The 20,300-nt window shown below is 30.6% G+C and overlaps 1 protein-coding gene across 2 annotated transcripts in view; it reads left to right on the top strand.

Annotated features, from left to right (window-relative positions):
- Positions 1-9,771: 9,771 nt before the first annotated feature.
- The window catches only part of LOC126736080 (uncharacterized), a 122,205-nt gene continuing 111,676 nt past the window's right edge, over positions 9,772-20,300 (top strand). For both annotated transcript variants that reach the window (XM_050440289.1, XM_050440288.1), the window contains exon 1: positions 9,772-10,044. In XM_050440289.1, the coding sequence (XP_050296246.1) occupies positions 9,901-10,044 (144 nt within the window). In that variant the 5' untranslated portion in view covers positions 9,772-9,900. The remainder of the gene's footprint in view (positions 10,045-20,300) is intronic.

Raw genomic sequence — 20,300 nt, 5'->3', positions numbered from 1 at the left:
ACAGTGGTTCGATAAAAGTTGCACATAGGCAGTCCACAACAAAAATGCTGTTTATCGCATATGCGCCAAAAGACAAGCCCTGCAAATTGTGTCAACCTGGAAAAAGATTTCTGGTCTGTGGCAAAAGCAGTTGGCCAAAGTTTCATTTAGGTCAAAAATTCCACCATTAATTACGGAAGATGGTCCGATTGCAAGACCGTAGGTAGGCTTGCTGGGTCAGATGTTTGCATGAAACTGTACCGTAGACCCTCAAGGCAAAACATGTCCGTATGCTTTTTAGAAACACAGATCTAGTGGCAATCTATTATCATATATTACGCATATTTGAACCGAAGCTATCGAGAAACATGGTGAATTTCAGGCAATAGCTTTAGATATTTCAGAGGCATTCGATAAAGTCTGGTATGAAAACCTCCTAAAAAAAACTGTATTCTTATTGTTTGTCACCAACTCTCGCTGCATGGCTTGGAAGTTTTTTCAAGAACCGATGCATCCAGGTTGTCGTTAATAGAACACCTCGCAGAAGTTTCAAATTAATACTGATGTCCCTCAGGGATATATCTGATCTTCTACCCTCTTTCTATTATATATCAACGATCTTCTCTACAAAACATCTAATCCAATTTATAGCTTTGCTGATGACAGTGCAATAATGTCTTCCTTTAAGTCGCCCAACCAGATGACTTCAGCCGATAAGTATTAATGCGCACCTTAACATCATTTTGGAGTAGGGTGAGTGCAACCTGATTGAATTTAATGCAGTTTGAGTTTAAGGCTGACTGTTGTATTTACAAAGAAGGCTGCCTCTGCCGCCGGAAGTAATATGTTTTGGCACGATTATGTATGGGGAATATTTAGCGGCTTCTCAAAAACTTGGGGCTCTCTTTAAAACTAAAAGGCTGTATACAGCGCAAGACTTATATTCGTCCATCTCTTGAGTATTACTCTCACATATGGGGCTCTGCACCCAAACACATTTTGAAGCTGCCTAATTCCATCCAGAAGAGAGCCATACATCTTAAAGGCGATTCAAAACTTATTAAAAGCTTGAACAGTTTGGCGCATAGAAGGAAGGCGGCGGACCTGATTCTATTTAATCGATACTATTACGGTAAATGCTCGTCTGTACTAACTCATATCATTCCACCTGGTATTACTAGCGGTAAAATATGTACAAGATTTACTCGACAGGCAGATGCGATTCATAAATATCGAGTGCATCTGCAGACGGCTCGAACATTAGGACTCCTTTTTATGGAGAAACTCAATCAACTCCCAAACCACGTCCTTCTGGAATATTAGAACTTGAAGAAGTTTAAGGAAAATATTCACAGACACTTTCGTAGTTTCGTAGGGTTTGGCCTTTTGTGGCAATGTATTCAAAAAAAAAAGATTTTTATAGTCATGTGACTACCAAACCTTTTTTGCCATTGGTTGAAACTAATCGAAGTATTGCACTTCAGGTTTTATTAAAAAAACTTGATTTAATTTGCATAATGGTACCCTTAAAGTTTGTGTCTGGTATTTCTTTTTTTAACTTACAATACTACACAGCGACTATATATCATGTTTTGAAGTACAATAACTTAAGAATTTATCCTCCTAGTTTTTCTTAAGATTTGGTAAACTGGTCCTCACTAACAACCCATAAATATTCCACACTGGTCCTTACCTCATTTTTGAAGTAAAATTTAAACTATGTCAAAAACCATTTGATTTAGGCATACATTAAATCCTCTAATATATTTTCACAAAGAATCAAAAAATGTAATAATATATGGGGTGTTCCGTTTAAAGTTGAAATCTACTTCTGGTTTAAGAAAAGATTCTGAAACTATCAAAATATTTTAGTTGTGTATTCTATAAAGATCCTGTCATTTTTCAAGTTTTTAATAAGTTTTTTTTTTTTTAAAGTTTTCTAACCATACTGTAGAACTATCCTGTAGAAATCAAAAAGCATAAAAAATGAACTTATATATGTAGAATTCTACATTACATTACATTAACATTATTACATTCTTACATTACATTACATTATTACATTCTACAAGTTTACGATGGCTAACAAAAGGTCTGCTGTGACGGAAAGTTATCAGATTATCACGTGGTGCATAGAATACTAAAAATGCCAAAAAATTAGGAAAAAGAGCCTTTAATAGAACAATTTTCTATTTAAACGGCACATTATATGACACATATGACACAGCAAAAAAAGATTGGCCTGATGGTTTTGACATATTATGTAATTATAAAATAAAAATAAAATATATTACTAAACAGGACATCCCAAATTATCAATAATGATAAGTACTTCGAAAGATCGTTAGGTTGGGCAAAATATACTGAAGAAGAAATGCGAGTAGAATATTTTCTGATTCTAAATTTAATCCAAACTTGTGTAATTGCTATGGATTATTACAAATAATTCATCGCGAAGAGAGTTATATAGAGTAAATAACATTTCTGAGAGAGTCATAGAATATTGAGGCTTTTTGAACTTCATATTATTGGATTTTTATTCCTATTGAGTTGATTATGAGACAACCAAAAATAAGAATTCGAAGAAAAAAATCATTCAAAGTTTGATAAATGAGTCGTTGACTAAATTAAAGACGAAAATATAAATATAGTGGAATAGGACTAAAGAAAATCTGTGGAAAAATTATGACAAATTTAAACTGAAAAAACTGAAGAAGTGTGAATAAAAATGAAAGGATACTACTTTCGTCTGTGATTCGTTACTCTGGTAACGAACCACTTATATTTTCTTATATAGTAAGGAAAAAACTGCATCAAAATTCTCAAATAAGTTTTTAATTAATATATGGGGAGCTACAAGCTATAATATATTAATTATAGTAGTGCTAGTGTATAAAGGTTCTAGGTGAAGTGGTAAAAAAACCTGCAGGGCTGAACACACAATCGACTCAGCCAAATATATAACTGTCACTAAAGTAGCTGCTAGACAGCAGGATATAAAACAACCTTTCTTGTAATGAAGCATATTTAACTGCCTTTCATTTGTAACACTGTGATTCGTAAACCGTTTATTTATATGCATTTTAATTTATTTTTTCAACAATTGGAACTGAAATGATATAGGGATTGGATAGAAATTCAAACAGCCAATTTTATATATAAACTATAGCCAATAGTTTTCTGTTTTGTGCTAGCCAGAGTCTTCAATATAATTTGAGAACACGTATGTTGAAGTTTTGTATTAGGAGTAGGTAGAAACCCTAGATTACGTCATCCGTGAGAGTCTGGCACCCACGCTATGTTCAATTATCTTGGCAACAGTTTGTCCAGCAACAACAAATTCTCTTACCAGAAAGCCTCATTAGAATTTCAAAGACTGACCTCTGGAAAATCTCGGTATGGCGCGGTGAGTCTATCAGGCAACCTATGTACATACATACACGACGCCCCTTTCATCTATCAGTGTTCTTCAATATTCAATTTAAACCTGCATTAAAGATTCTGATGATTGAAAGAAGGCAGGTAGTGCAAAGAACTCGTTGCTGGGTAAATAACATACTGTGATCATAAAAGTTATTAAGTTTCCATTATTTATTTGTAAGTATATTAAAATTATCCGCTTTAATTAAATTTTCAAAACGAACCACCCTTAACACCTTCTTAAAAAAAACACGTGAATTTAAATACACAGGCGGACGTTTAATTTTATATTTAACAAAGTTCGGTCACGCACCTCCTCACTTCCAGCTAACCTCACTTTGATATGTCCTTTTAAAGTTTAAGTTGATTAAAGGTCTTTTATTACCACACATTTTTGCTTACTATTCGCTTATACTTAATATTCGCTTCGGTTTCGTTAGGTAGGAAATTGTATGCCTTTTAAAATATTGTATCATCCTATAGGATAGATATTTGACATACCAAAGTATGACGGCAATAAAACGTTCATTATTCCCAGACATTTTAGCTCACTATCATCGCTGGTATGTCAACCAATTTAATTTTTTTGGCACTGCTAAATAGACATAAAATGCTGCTTACAATTTAGGGATTCCCATTTGACATATCAGTGAGGAGGTGAATGACAGAACTTTGTCAATTATAAAATTAAACGTCCCCCTGTATATCTAAATTGACGTGTTTTTTTTTAAGAAGGTAATTGACAGAACTTTGTCAAATATCAAATTATTAAGGGTGGTTTATTTTGAAATGAGAGCACTGTATAAGACTTGCTAATATATTTTTTCTAACTCGATTTTAATATAATATATATTTTAAATGTAATTGTTTTGAACAAAGAAATATGACCAAACCTTTTAATTATGAATTAATTTGTATTACCTTGGTACTGATTTATCTTGATTATTAAATAAACCTATTTTAATATTGTTTTATTTCATGCCTTACTTAGAATTTAAAAGTTTTGATCTTTAAGTTATCGCTTAAATTTTTGTTGTCTAATGCTATTCACGTCATAACGCACTCCAAGCAGTTTAAATGTTTACTTCTGCTACCTTTCAATATCATTAACATAAATTATGAAAAGAAGTGATCCTAGAATAGAGGGATGTTACAAACCATGAGTTATTTGGTGATATTGAGATAGAACTTAACTCCAAAAAGTTCTTTGCATCAACAAGATCATCATCATTATCACCAATTATCCAATAAGATATATTTCGGAAAGTAATATTCTTTAAGGACACACCCTATAGTGTGTCACTATGCTAATAAGAATCCCATGGGATATGCAGCTGAAGGCCTTTAAAACGCCAAAACGAAAAATGGCTTCAACCATGAACTTAATAAATATACTTGGACTGCCAATTCAATGTAAAGTAAATGACCACTACTAGGGAGCTGCCATTTTGCGTGATTGTGTTCTTCGATGTTGGTAACTCTGACAAATTTCAGTTGTGCCAATTGTATGGAAACAAAATAATTAGTGTTTTTGAGAGTTTATTTTTACAAATACAAAATTAAAAATTACATTTAGTTAAGAATTTAAGATAGTTGCGTTAGGTCTGTGATTTTTCTTGTACTTCTTTAAGAATTTCGTTAAAATTTATGAAAGAAAGTAATCCTCACCTTAAATGAGACAAAGTTTCAATTAACTTGGGATAGATGCATGCACATTAAAATATTTGTTTTATTATTCAGATAAATTTGAATCTTATAAATCCTAATACCATGAAAATGATGATCTTTATTTCAATTTTTGCTTGTGTTTACTTAACAAATATAGTAACAGTTTAATTTTCTTTCTATTTTTACTTTACTACTTCTACTTTCCTTCTATAAACAGAGTTTCCACATTAATAGGCCATGATTACAAGCGATTTTTTTGATGATGCATTCATGTATACAGGGTCGATCAAAAATGAGCTACGATCAACTTAATTTTTTTTAAATAGAAACACCCATTTTTTAATTTATTTTTTAATTCTGTATAAAATTTTAAGTACATTTTGTATACTATATCCTATACCTAACCTCGATATTTATTAAGAAATTTGCGATTAATTTTTTTATAAATAACCATTTTTGGAACAGTTTTGTAATATCTTGAGATATTCTACAAATTAATATGAATTTGGGAATAATTTAAATAAAATGACTACTGATCTGAGTAAGTTCATTTTATAATAATTGGTCACAATTCCTACATACACAGGTGTGAGACAGGGCCAAAGCATCAAGAATTTATAGAAAAACCTATTGGAATTTTAACAATTATTAATGAAAAACGAATGTATATTCATACATTACACCCTTACCCTTAATTCTACAATTTAATCCAAATTAATTATTTAAAGCACTAATCTATCAGGTGGTTGTAACTTACTGCGACGCCTTAACACCCTGTTACTATCTATTTTTCAACTGTATTTCCATCACTTACACCAGGTACTACTTTACTATTATTGTTTACGTAACTATTTTCTAAATTTAATTCAGAGCGTGGAATAATGAAATTACATTTTGATTTTTATTTATTGAGAAATTATTTTTAAGTTGATCTGTATGACGTTTCCATGTCATTCCACAATCTGTTTTTATTATGTAGATTTTTCTACCAAGCACTTCAAAAATATTTCCTGGGCACCATGGAAATTTGCCACTGCGAAAATCTTTTATCCATATTTTATCGCCTTAAAAAATTTTTTTACGCCAAAAATAATTGCAGCCGCTTCTTTTTCAATTTGGGAATAAGAAATTTCTGCTTTATTTAGTAGTCGCGAAGCAAATGCTATTGGTTTTTAGACATTTTTATCAAAAATATGGCTTAATGTAGCGCCTAAAGCAAATTGAGATGCATCTACAGTTAATTTAATTTTTCTCGATGGATCAAAATGAACTAGTACCCTAAATGAAATCAATAATTTTTTTGCTTCTTGAAAACTTTTTTTACAGGCATCCGTCCAATGCCATTTTGTATCCTTCTTTAGAAGATTATACAAAGGTTTCATAATGCCCGATGCATTTTTTTAAAATTTGCAATTAAAATTTATCATCCCAAAAAGGATTTAAATTCAGTTACATTTTTGGGTGTTCGACATTCTGTTACTGCCGTTACTCTTTCTTTAGATGTATGCAAACCTATTTTATCTATAGTATGAACCGAATTTTGAAATAAGGAACATTTTTCTTTTTTGACTTTTAACCCACATTCTTGGAGTCGATGAAAAACTTGTTCCAGGCGCTCCAAATGTTCTAGATCATCCTTTCCCATAACCAGAATATCATCAATAAAACACGCAACTTCCGGTATTGAAAAAATTTGTTCCACGACTTTTTGAAAAATTAGAGAATAAACCTTTATGTGTCGAAATCGTTACGTTAAGTTTTCTAGATGGTTGAGAAAGTTTTATTTGTTGATAAGCTTCAGATAAATCTATCTTTGAAAACTTCTGACCACCCTGTAACTGTGTATACAAATACTCATTAGGAGGTAATGGAAATTTGGAAATTGAACAGTTGTAAGATGAGGGTTTAAAGTAATTTTAAAATTACCGCAAATGCGTAATTTCCATTAGGTTTTAAGAGAGGCACAATAGGAGTCGCCCAGTTTGAAAATTCAGTTTTTTCCAAAACTCCAATTTGAACAAGTCGTTCAAGTTTTCATTTTCAATTTTTGGTTTTAATGCAAAAGGTACTGGTATAGCTTTCAAAATGTTGGTGTAACTGCTTCCTTAAGTTTTAAATTTACTTCAAATTTATTAAATGTACCCAATTTTGAGTCAAAAATATCTTATATTTTTCTATTAAATTTGAAAGCTGGGTAGAAAAACCTGTTCCCCCTAATTTCATTGCGTACATACTATTATTTTCTATATTATTTACAGAATAATTAATTTGTTTATTTTGTTTACAAAATCCTAAATTTAACATAGATGAAGCATTTCTGCCAATTAGTGGAGGTCCTCCATTTTTAATTACATAAGTTTTTAAGGAATGATTTTTATTTCATAAATAATATTTAAAAGCAAAAAAGCCAGGGGTTTAAATGTTATACCTACATAATCTGTAAGAGACAAATCATTCTTATATAAATTGTAATTTTTAAAATGTTTTAAATACATGTAAGTATATTTTTTCTGAAATTGCAGAATGCGCAAAACCTGAATCAATTTCAAAATTAAGTGGAATTTTTTTCAGCATGGAGTTTAATATAAAATGGTTTAATGTTACCTGAATCCTGAATATTATTTACATCCAATTGCCTAATATTAAATATAGACTCCCCGTTGTCGGAGTTTTCCGACCACTCATTATTTTCCTGCATAAAATGGTTGCGATTTCGTTCACACTGGGGCGCTAAATATTCCTTTACACCACAATTATGGCACTTAAAATTTTTATACACGCAGTTTTTTTTTCAGTAATTTTATGTCCACTTGGACCTGGATACGAATGTTGTGCTGGTTTCCTTGAATTTTGAATTTGAAATTCCCTCTTTTTTCTTTTGAATTTTCTTTTTGAAAATAAATAGGTTCCTGTTTCACCATCCCACTAAAATTTTCTAAAACTAAAAGTTTATAAAAAAAAACAAAACAAAAAAATTAAAATAAATGTTCAAATTGTTGACCAATAACTTCCCGACAGTAACCAAGGCGATATTTAAATTCTTGTAATACTTTACTTATTGTTTAAGGCCGGATTTATTGTATTTCCGCTCTACTTTTATTTTTTAATTCTTCTAAACTTTCAGGTATATCAAAATAAACTTTGGATTTTAGATAATCCCATAGATAAAAATCCAATGGGTTTAAATCTGGCGACCTTGCCGGTCATTCAATAAAACTCCCCTTTCGAATCCATCTATTTGGGAAAATGTTCGTAAGGTAATCGCGAATAGTGTGGATAGGGCGCCATCCTGTTGGAACCATATCGAATCTGCCGGATAAATAGGTTTTCACCATTTGGATAAAGTGCAATTAAACTAAGTATCATCTGATTTTGAAGCAAAATATTTTCTCTAAATATTTTTCAGAGGTAAGTGCGCCCTAAATAAAATAGGGACCCTTAATTGACGTGCCCACAATTCCTGCCCATACGTTTAAGTTCTTGGGAAATTGTGTACTCCAGTGTGGATTTCCTGGTGCCCAATACCGAAAATTTTGCCTGGTGACAAGGTGTCAATGGTGACAAGGTATTAACAATCAAATATACTTGTTAAAAAACTATGAAAAAACATGTTTGAATACGCTAAAATGACCCAAACAGTTGGAAATTTATTTATAATGTTAGGATTAGCTATAAGACATGGTTTACAAAATATACTTAAAATTCTATGCAGAATGCAAAAATAGATGTTAAAGTATAGATGTAGTTGAATCCGCTATACTCACACGCCAAGCGTCAGCGTTGTCAACTTCATTACCATTATTTAATATATTTTTGGTTGGCAACACTAAAAATGTTCAGAGTCACCAACATCAAAAGGACCCAATCACTATTAAAAATGGTGGCCACAAAGCAGTGGTCATTTTTGGGTATCGTGGTCATATGCATTAGCAGTCCAGGTATATTTATTAAGTTCGTGTTCTGGACTGTATAACCGAAAGTTTAACCCATGTCCAAACCCGGGTAATAATTGGTAAATACCAAACGCCAAACAGCTGATCCGTGAAGTCACGTTTTCTCCTATTTTGGTTAAAACCAATCAGACAGAAGAACCATTCCACGCTGAAAATCGGCTTTAGTTTAGTTTAGTCAAACGTTAGCGTCGTCAACTTCAATACCTTTATTTAATATATTTTTTGTTGGCAACACTGAAAATGTTCAAGGTGACCAACATCAAAAGGACACAACCACTATAAAAATGGCGGCCACCAGACAGTGGTCATATTTGGGTATGGGGGCCATATGCATTAGTAGTCCAGGTATATTTTTTAAATTCGTGGCTTCAATATAGTATATTCCATTTCAAAGCTCTCAGATAGATATCTCAGATAATCCAGTATTGCCTTGGTGGTATGATTGTTTTGGGCTAAAAACAATTTATTCAAAAACATCTTATAATATTGCGATTAATCATATGGAACGTATTATGGATCATATCAACTTATAATTTTTTTTAGAAATGATTTTATGTAATGATTGATTTTATGAAATGATTTTAGATGTGATCTTTTAAACTTGTTGTGTTGAAGTTGTTATGGAAAGTACCTAAAGTAATATAATTATTGTTGATAATAAACTCGTGTCAGCGCGCGCGTTCGCTCTTGGCACTGAAAAGAAAACGTACCTTAACCCCATCCACCTGTTAAAAACAACTTGTCATATGGGTCTGTTTACTTCTGTCAAAATTCGCAGTGACAGCCACGGTTTGTGTTTATAAACTTTTGAAAATTTTAAAAACCGATTTGAATTTTGCCAGATTTGTAAATCGAATATTGGACGACAAACCGCAATGAAATGTCTGGAGATATAAGGCAATTTTTGGAAGAGCACCGTTTAGAAATTCTACGGGAACGAGAAAGGTTAAATTTGTTGACTAAATTTTTTCAAGAAGAAAATAAAGAAAATGTCCAAAATCAGGGGAAGATTGACGACTTACAGGTATGTACAAATAACCTTTTTTTTCGATATTTTAACGATCTGTAAAAAACTGCTTAACAAAAAACATAAAATAAGGGCAAAATCACCCTCAAAGGGTTGTTGAAACACTGAAGTGCACAATCTCCATTTTTCTTTATCTTAGCACTTTTTTGTACAAAAGAAAATTATGTGATAAAGCAGGCTAAAGAGCTCTCTAACTTTAAGTGGATATATACCTTTGGCAGTTGCTCTACTTTAAAAAAACAGGAATGTTTTTTTTTTTTAAATTACACTCTTACAACTGTTTTAAAAATATTTTTTTTATGTAAAGTGCCCAAGTTAGTAGTTAGTTAGTTTAAGCAAAACATAACATTGCCATACTAGGAAATAGGAAGGCAAATAAATCAAATTTTTAATAGACTTCTTATGATACATCTTATGATATTAATTAAGGTATAAACACTTATGCACAGAAGAACAAATATTTGAAATTGTGTTAAATGAAATTTGAAACTGAAAATAGTGTAAATTACATGAATATTATGTATACATTTATATCTGTATAATTTATTGTATAAATTACTCTACTTATAAAAGAAGACTGTTGTAATTCAAAATTAGGTAAGTTAGACACCATTTTCTAAACTCTGGTTTTATAATAAATAACATAATACCAAATATGCAAATATCTCTCCATACTGTTAAAGTACTAGCCAATAAAGGTACAAATATTTTATGGTACATACTTTTTTGCAGATAAATCATTGTGTGCATTCCTTTTTTTATCACCATGTTTATTGTTTTTTGGGATGGATGAAGGAATGGACATTTTTTTAGTTTGAATTTTTCTGTGTGTATATTTAGTTTATTGGCTAATGCACATTTTTAGCTAGTAGCATGCAAAAGTTTCTAAATGATGGGGAAAAACAAATATTTTTTTGATGGTCTGAGAAAAAAATTTTAGAGCTAAAACATGGTGTGCTCAAACAAAAAATAATTGCAAGAAGTTTGAGAATTAGTGATGGTACAGTGTCAAAAATTTTAAGGAAAAATTGGTTAGTAGGCAATGTAAAAACACTCCCGAAAATAAGTTGTCCCAAGAAACATCAGTCCTAATATTGACAGAACAATAAAAAGGTTGTCTGTTGCGAGCACAAGAGAATGTACACTGTGTCTCATTTTGGATGAGACTGCAGGGTATCTCTGTCATTTTTTAAGATAGAGCTTTGTGGTTTTCGCGACCCTGTATCACTTTTTTGTAAAACTTTTAAAGCCACAAACAGATTTCTAATTTGATTCTTGTAATTACTAATTAGTTTTTAATGTTAAACCTGGTCCGATATATTTTTTTTGTTTTTAACATTTTTATGTTTATATTAATATTTTAAGTTAATGTTTAAAATATAGTTAAATAAACAGGTTTAAATCACATGGCGTTTTAAAAAGTAATAATTAAATGCATGTGTGTAAGAATTCATGGCCTACTATTAAAAACAAAAATAAATATGGATTTTTCTAATTCTTTGAGCTAAAATTTATCAAAGATTAGGTTGTGATACATCAATGTATTCAGAAAAAAAAATGCAAAAATTTGATGTTAAAATACACAGGGTGTTCCATTTAAAAAATACCAAGTTTGTGCCCAATCTTAAAAACAGTGCATTGGGAAAAAAAATTAAATACGCCACTGACTTTTATGTAAAAATATCTATTATAAGCAGTTTTCATTTTTATTCTATCTTATACAGGGCCTGAGAAATAATAACATCTCCAAAAGTGAACATTTTCGTTTTCACCCTGTATTTCAGGAACAAAAGTAGTTAGAATATTTCTGTTTGTGGCTTTAAAAGTTTTACAAAAAAGTGATACAGGGTCGCGCAAACCGCAAAGCCCTATCTTAAAAAATTACAGAAATACCCTTCAGTCTCACCCAAAATGGGACACAGTGTACACATGAGATTAACAAAGAAGTAAGGGAAATGTTCAGTGTTAATGTGAGTAATAGAACTGTACGGAGGCGCCTGTATGCAGCTGGGCTTATGGGTAGAGTTTCTGTAGAGAAACCACTCATTTTCAAAAAAATTGTAAGACCCAGATAAAATTTCCCCAACAGCATATTACTTGGAAACAGAAAAACGGTGCCTTTTAGTGGCAAAAGTGGGCTTAACCTCTCTAGATCTAAGGGAAAAAAAATGTAAGAAGACCAGTGGGAAGGAATCGATGGTAAATATCAAACTTCAACAGTTAATACAAAGCTTCAACATGGTGTGGGAATGCTTTTCCCCATTTGGTACTGGCCCTATATTGAAAATAGATGAAAAAATGGATCATTTTTTTTATAGGGATATTCTTAAAAATGTAATGATATCCTATGTGGAGGAAGAAATGCCCTTACACTGTACATTGCAAGAGGACAATGTACTCTAAATTAGTAAAAAAAATTTTGCTGAAAATAGTGTGGATGTTTTTGGAACCTTTGGGACCATTTAGAAAGGGAAATATGAAAAAAATATAGCAAACAAGTATGAACTTTGGGAAACCAAACAGGAAAAATGGAAGATTTCTAGAGAAATATACCAGAACCTCATCGATTCTCTACCTAGAAGATATTAAGCAATATTGACTGTCAAGGGATATGCCACAAAGTATATCTTTTGCACTTTTTTTATAAATTTTCATACTTTTGTCCAATTAATTTTCTATTTTAATTTTTTTGAGAACTTTTTTTTTTTTTGATTTATTGAATAAAATATAATTCCTTTTTACATGTAGTTTTAGTAAAAAAAATATATTGCTAATAAAGTTGTGTCCAAAAAAAATATTTAAAAAATTTATATACTTATTTGCAAATAGATGAAAATTTAAATTGGTCACTACACTTAAACAAAATTTTTGATAAAACAGTTCCAATGCTATCTGCCTTATATAGGAGTAGAGATTATTTGTCTGAAAAAAGTAAATTTCAAATTTATAATGCCTTCTTTCTCACACATTTTAGGTACCTCTTGCCAGTGCGGTGAAGTTAATTTTAATAAGGCTCAAATTTTGCAAAATAAAATTTTGAAAATTTTGTTTCATTTTGATTGGCTTACAAGTTCTAATACAATTTATTCAAATTTAAGTTTAAACAAATTAAAAGTGATATTGGAGATAGAACAATGTAAACTTGTATATAAAATTATAAACAACAGACAAAAAAGTAACATAAATATTATGTTTTACCATAATGTACATAATCATCAAACAAGATCACTAAATAATGTTTATCAAGTTTCTACAAGAACTAACATAGGTTTAAGAAATCCAATTACAGATGCAATTAAAACATTTAATAGTTTACCTCATTGTATAAAAGATATAAATAACTATAGATTTTTCGTTAAAAAATTAAAAGATTTAAAAAATGTTAATTAATTTATGTATAAAAAATTATAAGCAACATTGCAACATTTGTTTACTATAGATAATTAATTACTGTTTTGTTATTCTCGGGGCCAGTGTTTTCAAACACTGATTGGAGAAATTGTTAAAACTCGTTATACATTGTATTATTGTGGTTAAATAAATTGTTTCAAAAAAACTTTTGTCTGCCACTGTATGATATCATTTGATTGATTAGACAGGATCTATCATTAATATCATAATAATTGATAGGCTAGTAGCTTAGAACATGGAATAAACTAGAATAAACATTGACTGCTTTGGATTAAGCACATCTACACAGGGGGCAGAGGGGATATTTGTTGATAAACATATTTAGTATTCCGTGTTGCCAGTGATTATTCAATTTTAACAGAAGAAAATAAAGTGATATAATAAATAATTATAATTAGCAGAAACTGAGTTGCATTCTTTATTATAAAGCAAAAGAAAGAGTGAAACTCGTTTAATAACCAAAACTATATTGTACTATATTTACACTAAACACTAATAATAATTAATATTTTTAATTTGGATTCTTTAAATCAACAAATTTCCACACATAGCGGCAACGCTGTAGATTTTCCCTAGAAATATTCTGGCGATAAAGGTATTTGGCAACTGGGCTCGTTGTTTACTTTTGAATGGTGCACCTTTCATACAGTATAAGTATTAAAAGGATATTTTGAGTGATTTCAGTGTATTTTTAAAATTAATATTAAAACTAAAAACTCCCTTTTTGCTAAAAAATGATTAAGAAGTCTGAAGTGGGTCACATATTATGTAGGTATATTGGAAAAAAGAAAATTTAAATCTTTCCTGTCACAGGCGAGTTAGGTATCAATGGTGTCATTATTCTAGGTTATAATAATATAAAAGACGACAAATTTGTGAAGTATCTATTAAGTATTGGTATTGGATACCGAAATATTAATAAAAATGTGTAAATAAGTATTTTATTATAATCTAGCAAATTTTTACTTATTTAAACCTGAAATGATGCAAAATTAATGTGTGCAAAAATGAAGGTAGTGACTGGTCGATATCCAGCGACCAAAATCGAGAACGCAGCATATTTTGTTTGCCAGCGACATATTTATAGTCGTCATTATTATTTAATCAATATAATGCCTGTATCTCCTGGAATTCCAAAGGAGCTGTAATAATTTTTTGTCTAGCTATTAACAATGGATAACTAAATCGGCTTATATTGGGTATAAACCGCGACAAATTGAGTTTTTTTTGTAAAAATTACTTAAAAAGTTAACTTCCAAAAGATTTGAATTAAACTTTTTTCTGTAATATATAATAAATATCTAAACGGATTTGAGATGGTTGTAAAACGAAAGTTTTTTGTGTAAAAATTATTGAGTTAGTATGTTATAAACGGCTATAACCGCCAAAGGATATGGATAAAACTTTTCCTTATAGCCGTTAGGAGTTACATAGCCCTTTATATTTTTTAACATCTAACAATTCAATAATTTCTTACCAAAAAACTTTTGTTTGTAGAGGTTTGCAACCATCTCAAATGCGTTTAGACATTTATTATAGAAAAAAGATTAATTCAAATCCTTTGGAAGCCTTTTTCATTTCATTAACATTCGACTTTTTAAGTAATTTTTACCAAAAAACTTTAGTTTGTAGAAGTTTATAACCACTCTAAAATTTCTTTTAAATTCCTTTTCCGTATCTCCTAAAATTGGGAATTTCAGGAGATACGGGGCGCGGACTATAAATAGGTTGCTGGCAAACGTCATATGCTGCGTTCTATAATTGGTCGCTGGATATCGATCGGGCGCTAGCTTCACAGATATGAAAATATCTAGAAAACAACACAAAGTGGCAACATCGGATATGTGCATTGTAAACATAGAGGTATTCTACGTTGCCAAGTTGCTTTTTTTTCAAGAATCTTTTTATTCTGAAAAATTAGTTGATTACTCTCAAAGTATACATTATTAGTCAGCAAATAAACGAAGCTTTTTAGTAAACGAAGAGTACATTTTTTACCTGTTACACAATACAACACATTAAAAAAATATGTAGTGCATTTAGAAAATTATATATTGAATGAAAAATTGGAAAGTCGATTTGACATCATTCTCTGAGAGATAGTGAACTCAAACAATCTCGCCTATGGTTTGCAGCTTATTCTAGGCCTTCAATGTTCTAAGGCTAGTAGAAGTGGTTTGAGAACTTCTTGGTCATACTATCTTTAAGTATCACTAAGTCCCTCAGTGGATCTCTGGATTAGTCTTGGATCTCTGGTGTTGTGATGCTATTCAAGATGTATTAATAATTTAATTAAGTTTTCTAATAACTAAAACTTTGACCATTGTTCTGTAGTATTCTTCTCTTAAATCTAATATTATTGATTTGAAATATAAATGGCAGCATTGTCTCATAAGGGCCTTAGTTTCTTTACGTCATGTAGTCCTAGACACAAAATGTAATTGAAAGACTTAAATACTTTAAGACTTTAGACTTAAAGACGGGAATACATTTTGTAGGTTTATTAATGTGTTAAAAGTTTTAATTTTCAACCCACTTTTATATTAAAAATCATAATTATTATATGGCTTATTCATCTTAAAATCTTACAACTAGAGTTATAAACTCTCCAACTTGCCAAGTATCCTTACTAAAATTTACTTTTAAGTATCTGCTTTTAACTTAGAAACCATGATTTGTTGTGTGTTCCTTATTGTGTGGCAAAATATTATAAGAATGCACCAGAAATGAGTTTGAATATGTGATATTGTTCTGTAATACTAACAAAAATTCCATTATATATTAATATTATTAAAATTCTATTATATGTATCTATTAACAAAATTGTATATAAGAATTTATTAACATTTTATTGATAATATGTTACTAAAGTTTAATTTATTACTAGTCCTATTTTATATAAATAAAATATAACTAGTATAAATATTACTAGCTACATTTTATATAAATATCCTAATATTAGGAATTTAAAAAATAAAATTGTAAATGATGACTGATGATATAGTTTACTTAAAATAAAAACCATTACATGTAGCATTTTATATAAAAACCCTTGGTAGTGTAGGAAATTGATTCAGATGTAAAATGGGCCTTATAGGATTCTTTCCTACAGAAATTGTGAATTGAATGTTCAAATTGAAAGCTGCTATTTAATCAACAATATGAACAGACACAAGATATGGAATATAATTGGGTTATCATCACACAAGAAAACATTAAATTATAAATTTAGTTTAAAGTAGTGTTAATTAATATAAAAATAATAGTAAAATAGTCTAAACGGGTCTAAAAATTCTGAACTGCATAGGGTTTAATTTTAAAAAGTATTTTCTTTACTAGTCTACTGTCTAGAGAAGTCAACAATATGTTTATCAATCCAGATGGATATTTCTTCCTTGCGCCTGCTACCACTTGATTTAAACTTTCTAAAACATCCACTTCCCTATTTTCATATCTTCTTTAAATCATTAAATATTTTGATAATTTCAACTCTTTCTTCTGTACTGTAGAGTAATTAATTACAAAATAGGAGAATAAGATATTTTTGGAACAAGATAACGTCATGTATTTTTACCAAACCTAACATTACTGCAAGGAACAAATACTGCATTACTGCAAGGAAAATATAATTTTTGTACATTAAAAATGAAATAAATAATACATATCTATATTTTCTTTTGAAGGCGTAATTTCTCAAATTAATCTAGATTGCCAAAATTTGATTAACTTATTAGGTAATCTTGAAAATTCAATTACGTTCGAAGAGCTAATGCTGTCCATAATCCTGTTAATGAAATTAAAGAAATGATCAAAAATCATTCAGACTCAGACTCATTTATGACTCTAATGGATTACCAAATTTTAAGAATATTCTGTCACTATCAATTTCTTGAAACACAAGTAAATTATACATGTCCCTATATTAAAACTTAAACAATCCACCTTTTATCATTTACTTCCTATTATACAAAATAATTCCATCAATACCCAAAATATCCTTATTTGGCACAAGGAGAAGATGACATTCAGTTCGAAGGCAACATATTTATGCCCTGAAACTGAACAGACTTTCTATTGCATCGAGAACTTCCATCCGCAAGACAGTTGTACTACAGAGCTGTTAAACAAACGACCACCGACAAGCTGCATACCGATACAAACTCGGTTAGTTCAACCCATTATTGAACAAATTGCTGATGAACAATTCTTGATTTTACCGACCAAAAATACACAATTATTGATCAAATGTAAAAATTGTTCAATACATAATACTAGATGAACCAACTCTAGTCCAAATTCCTACAAATTGTGAAATCAAACTAAATGACAAGACGTATTCCAATCACTGTATTAATATTGGTGGTTATCCAGAAGAAAAGATGCTTCCAAGATACAGAAGCTAAAACCTGAAACTACTGCAATACCTCTTCATGAATCAAGACACGAAGAGCGAGAAATGGAGTAAACAAATTCCATTATGTTTGCCTCTTAAGGAGGGACGAGTTATATCCGTGAGAACCGCTAACTCTTCACCATAGACTTTTCCAATGGCGTAGTTAACCTAATGATCGTCGTGAAAACTGCTGAATATCCACAACGTGGTTGGCTACATTAGCATATTTTATCTATACACACATAGTTTTAAGATCATATAAGATTATTCTGAATTATTAAATTATTGTACTTATTGTAAGTAGGTAGGTATTGGTATTGTAAACACATAGGCTTTATTTAAAAAATTAAGCGTCTAGATCAGTTTATTATGCCCTTTTTAACTTGCATCTCCGAAACGCCTTTCCACTCTATTTGGACTAGACTACGTATGTACTATAATTATATTCCGTCCACATACAATTTTTATTTTTTTTTACAAATATTTATTTTTATGTTTGTTTTCTGTATGTTGAGAGTCTATAAAATTTATAAGAATTTTGTGACAATAAAGCACATTATTATTTTTATTATAACTTTTTATTGCTACGCACTATTGTTACGATATATGATCATTGTTTCATACCTGCAAGTAGTAACTAGTTTGATTTTCTTATGATATTTTTGAAAGTTTTTCTATTCTATTGGAATTCTATGTTGAAGTTGTTTATTGGGATGCTGTTAGGTTCGTTTGTATTTCTGGATTTATATTGATCTCTGTAGCACGCTTTTGGCCAGAATTCAAGATCAAGTTAGTATTCTTTAGTCACTAGTCGCTTGGGATTCTAAATTCAAAGCTGGGCTTCTTGGATTTGAGAATTTACTGTTTTTCATCTAGTTGTACTGATTTGACAACGGAATGCTTTTCGCTTCAAGTCTGACGAACCAATAGTTTGTTAATTTTTTGTAAATATTTATATCTGATAATTTCTGACAAATTATCCAATTGAATGGACCTTAGCTTTGAGAATAATTCTGCAAAGAAAAAGAAGATAAAACATACAAACATTGTGGATTATAATTTTTTGCCTTGTGTAAGTGTAATCTTCGGCATTCTATTCTACTGGATAAGAATTTACCGAATTACTGTTTAATACAACCTGAGAGTTAACGAAAGCCTTGCATTCATTGCGCGTGTTATAGAAAAGTTGGCATTGATATTTACAAAACGAAATTGTTGTGGATATAGTGACTGAGTGCCCAAAGGAAAAATCATTAATTATTTAAATAAAATATTTTTAATTGTGTTTTTCGAAATATTTCCACTCTTTAGAAGTTTGTTCTCAAGAAGTTTGGAACTGTAAACTTATTTAAATCGAATATTAACAATATGCAAATGTTCTCTAAGAACCTCATAGCTTCTCTTTAAACATATATTTTTCTTCCATTCATCAGGGAGAGAACCCTGACCTGAGTATAAAAGTTATCTATACAAGCTGTAAATGATTTCAAATTTCCGTTTCATTTTATTAAAGTTACACCGACATTGTACATCCCTATAAAATCGAGTCATCGTTTGGGGAGTTTATCAACCTCGAAAAGACGCGGCGCCGTATGTAGGATATTCATCCAGACGCCCGGAAAAACTATCGTTGTAATTTATCCAATCGCCCACCAGTGCCTCGAGGGAATTGTCTAGGGGTATTTTGAAATTTTTGTAGTGGGAAATATATATAAATAGATGAGTTTCCATGGCTTTCAACATTTTTAACTATGTACAAGTAACCTCATGATCGATAAATGATTGATAGCTTATTTTAAATAAGACCACAAGAAGTGGAAAATTATGTTATCTATAAGATACCTTATAATTAATTCAACGGAGCTTACATGCAGCGAGCCCAGTGTGAATAGCCGGGCAATTATTAAAAAATGAGAATGTCTGAATATAATCGTAGTATAACAAATCTTAAAAGAACAAAATAGAATTGGCAGATCACGTTGACAACAAATGCTTTTAATTTCAACAATATTGCCATTGTAGGAAAACACTATCTAAAAAAGAAGTCAGTCAACTAACGGAGATCAAGAATCTGATCAAACTCTTAAACAAACTTTAATCGCAAACTGCCTTAAAAAGGTTTTTCTTTCAGTCATAATGTATCAACGGTCTAGAAGCTTGAAATCCCTTTAATCTTGATATAAATGGAGATATATGTCGACCGAACTCGAATTGAATGTGTTACAATACGTGTCAACAATATTGCGGCCTTGAAACCATCATACAAGGGCGGTCCGATGAGTAGTCAGCCTCTCAGCCTTGTGGCACCAATATAACAAGAGAAATGCACTATCGTGTAGTACATTCTCATAGACGGCGACTTTCAAAATTCCAGCTAAATCGGACTCGTATTTTGCATTTGTTTTGACCGCGTGTGAAAATGGTGGTGTCCGCAGATTTTAGAAAAATG

Source organism: Anthonomus grandis, chromosome 5, assembly GCF_022605725.1.
Source record: "Anthonomus grandis grandis chromosome 5, icAntGran1.3, whole genome shotgun sequence".
Classification (NCBI taxonomy): domain Eukaryota; kingdom Metazoa; phylum Arthropoda; class Insecta; order Coleoptera; family Curculionidae; genus Anthonomus; species Anthonomus grandis.
Note: the sequence above shows the minus strand (reverse complement) of the source record. Positions and strands in the feature narration are given on the sequence as shown.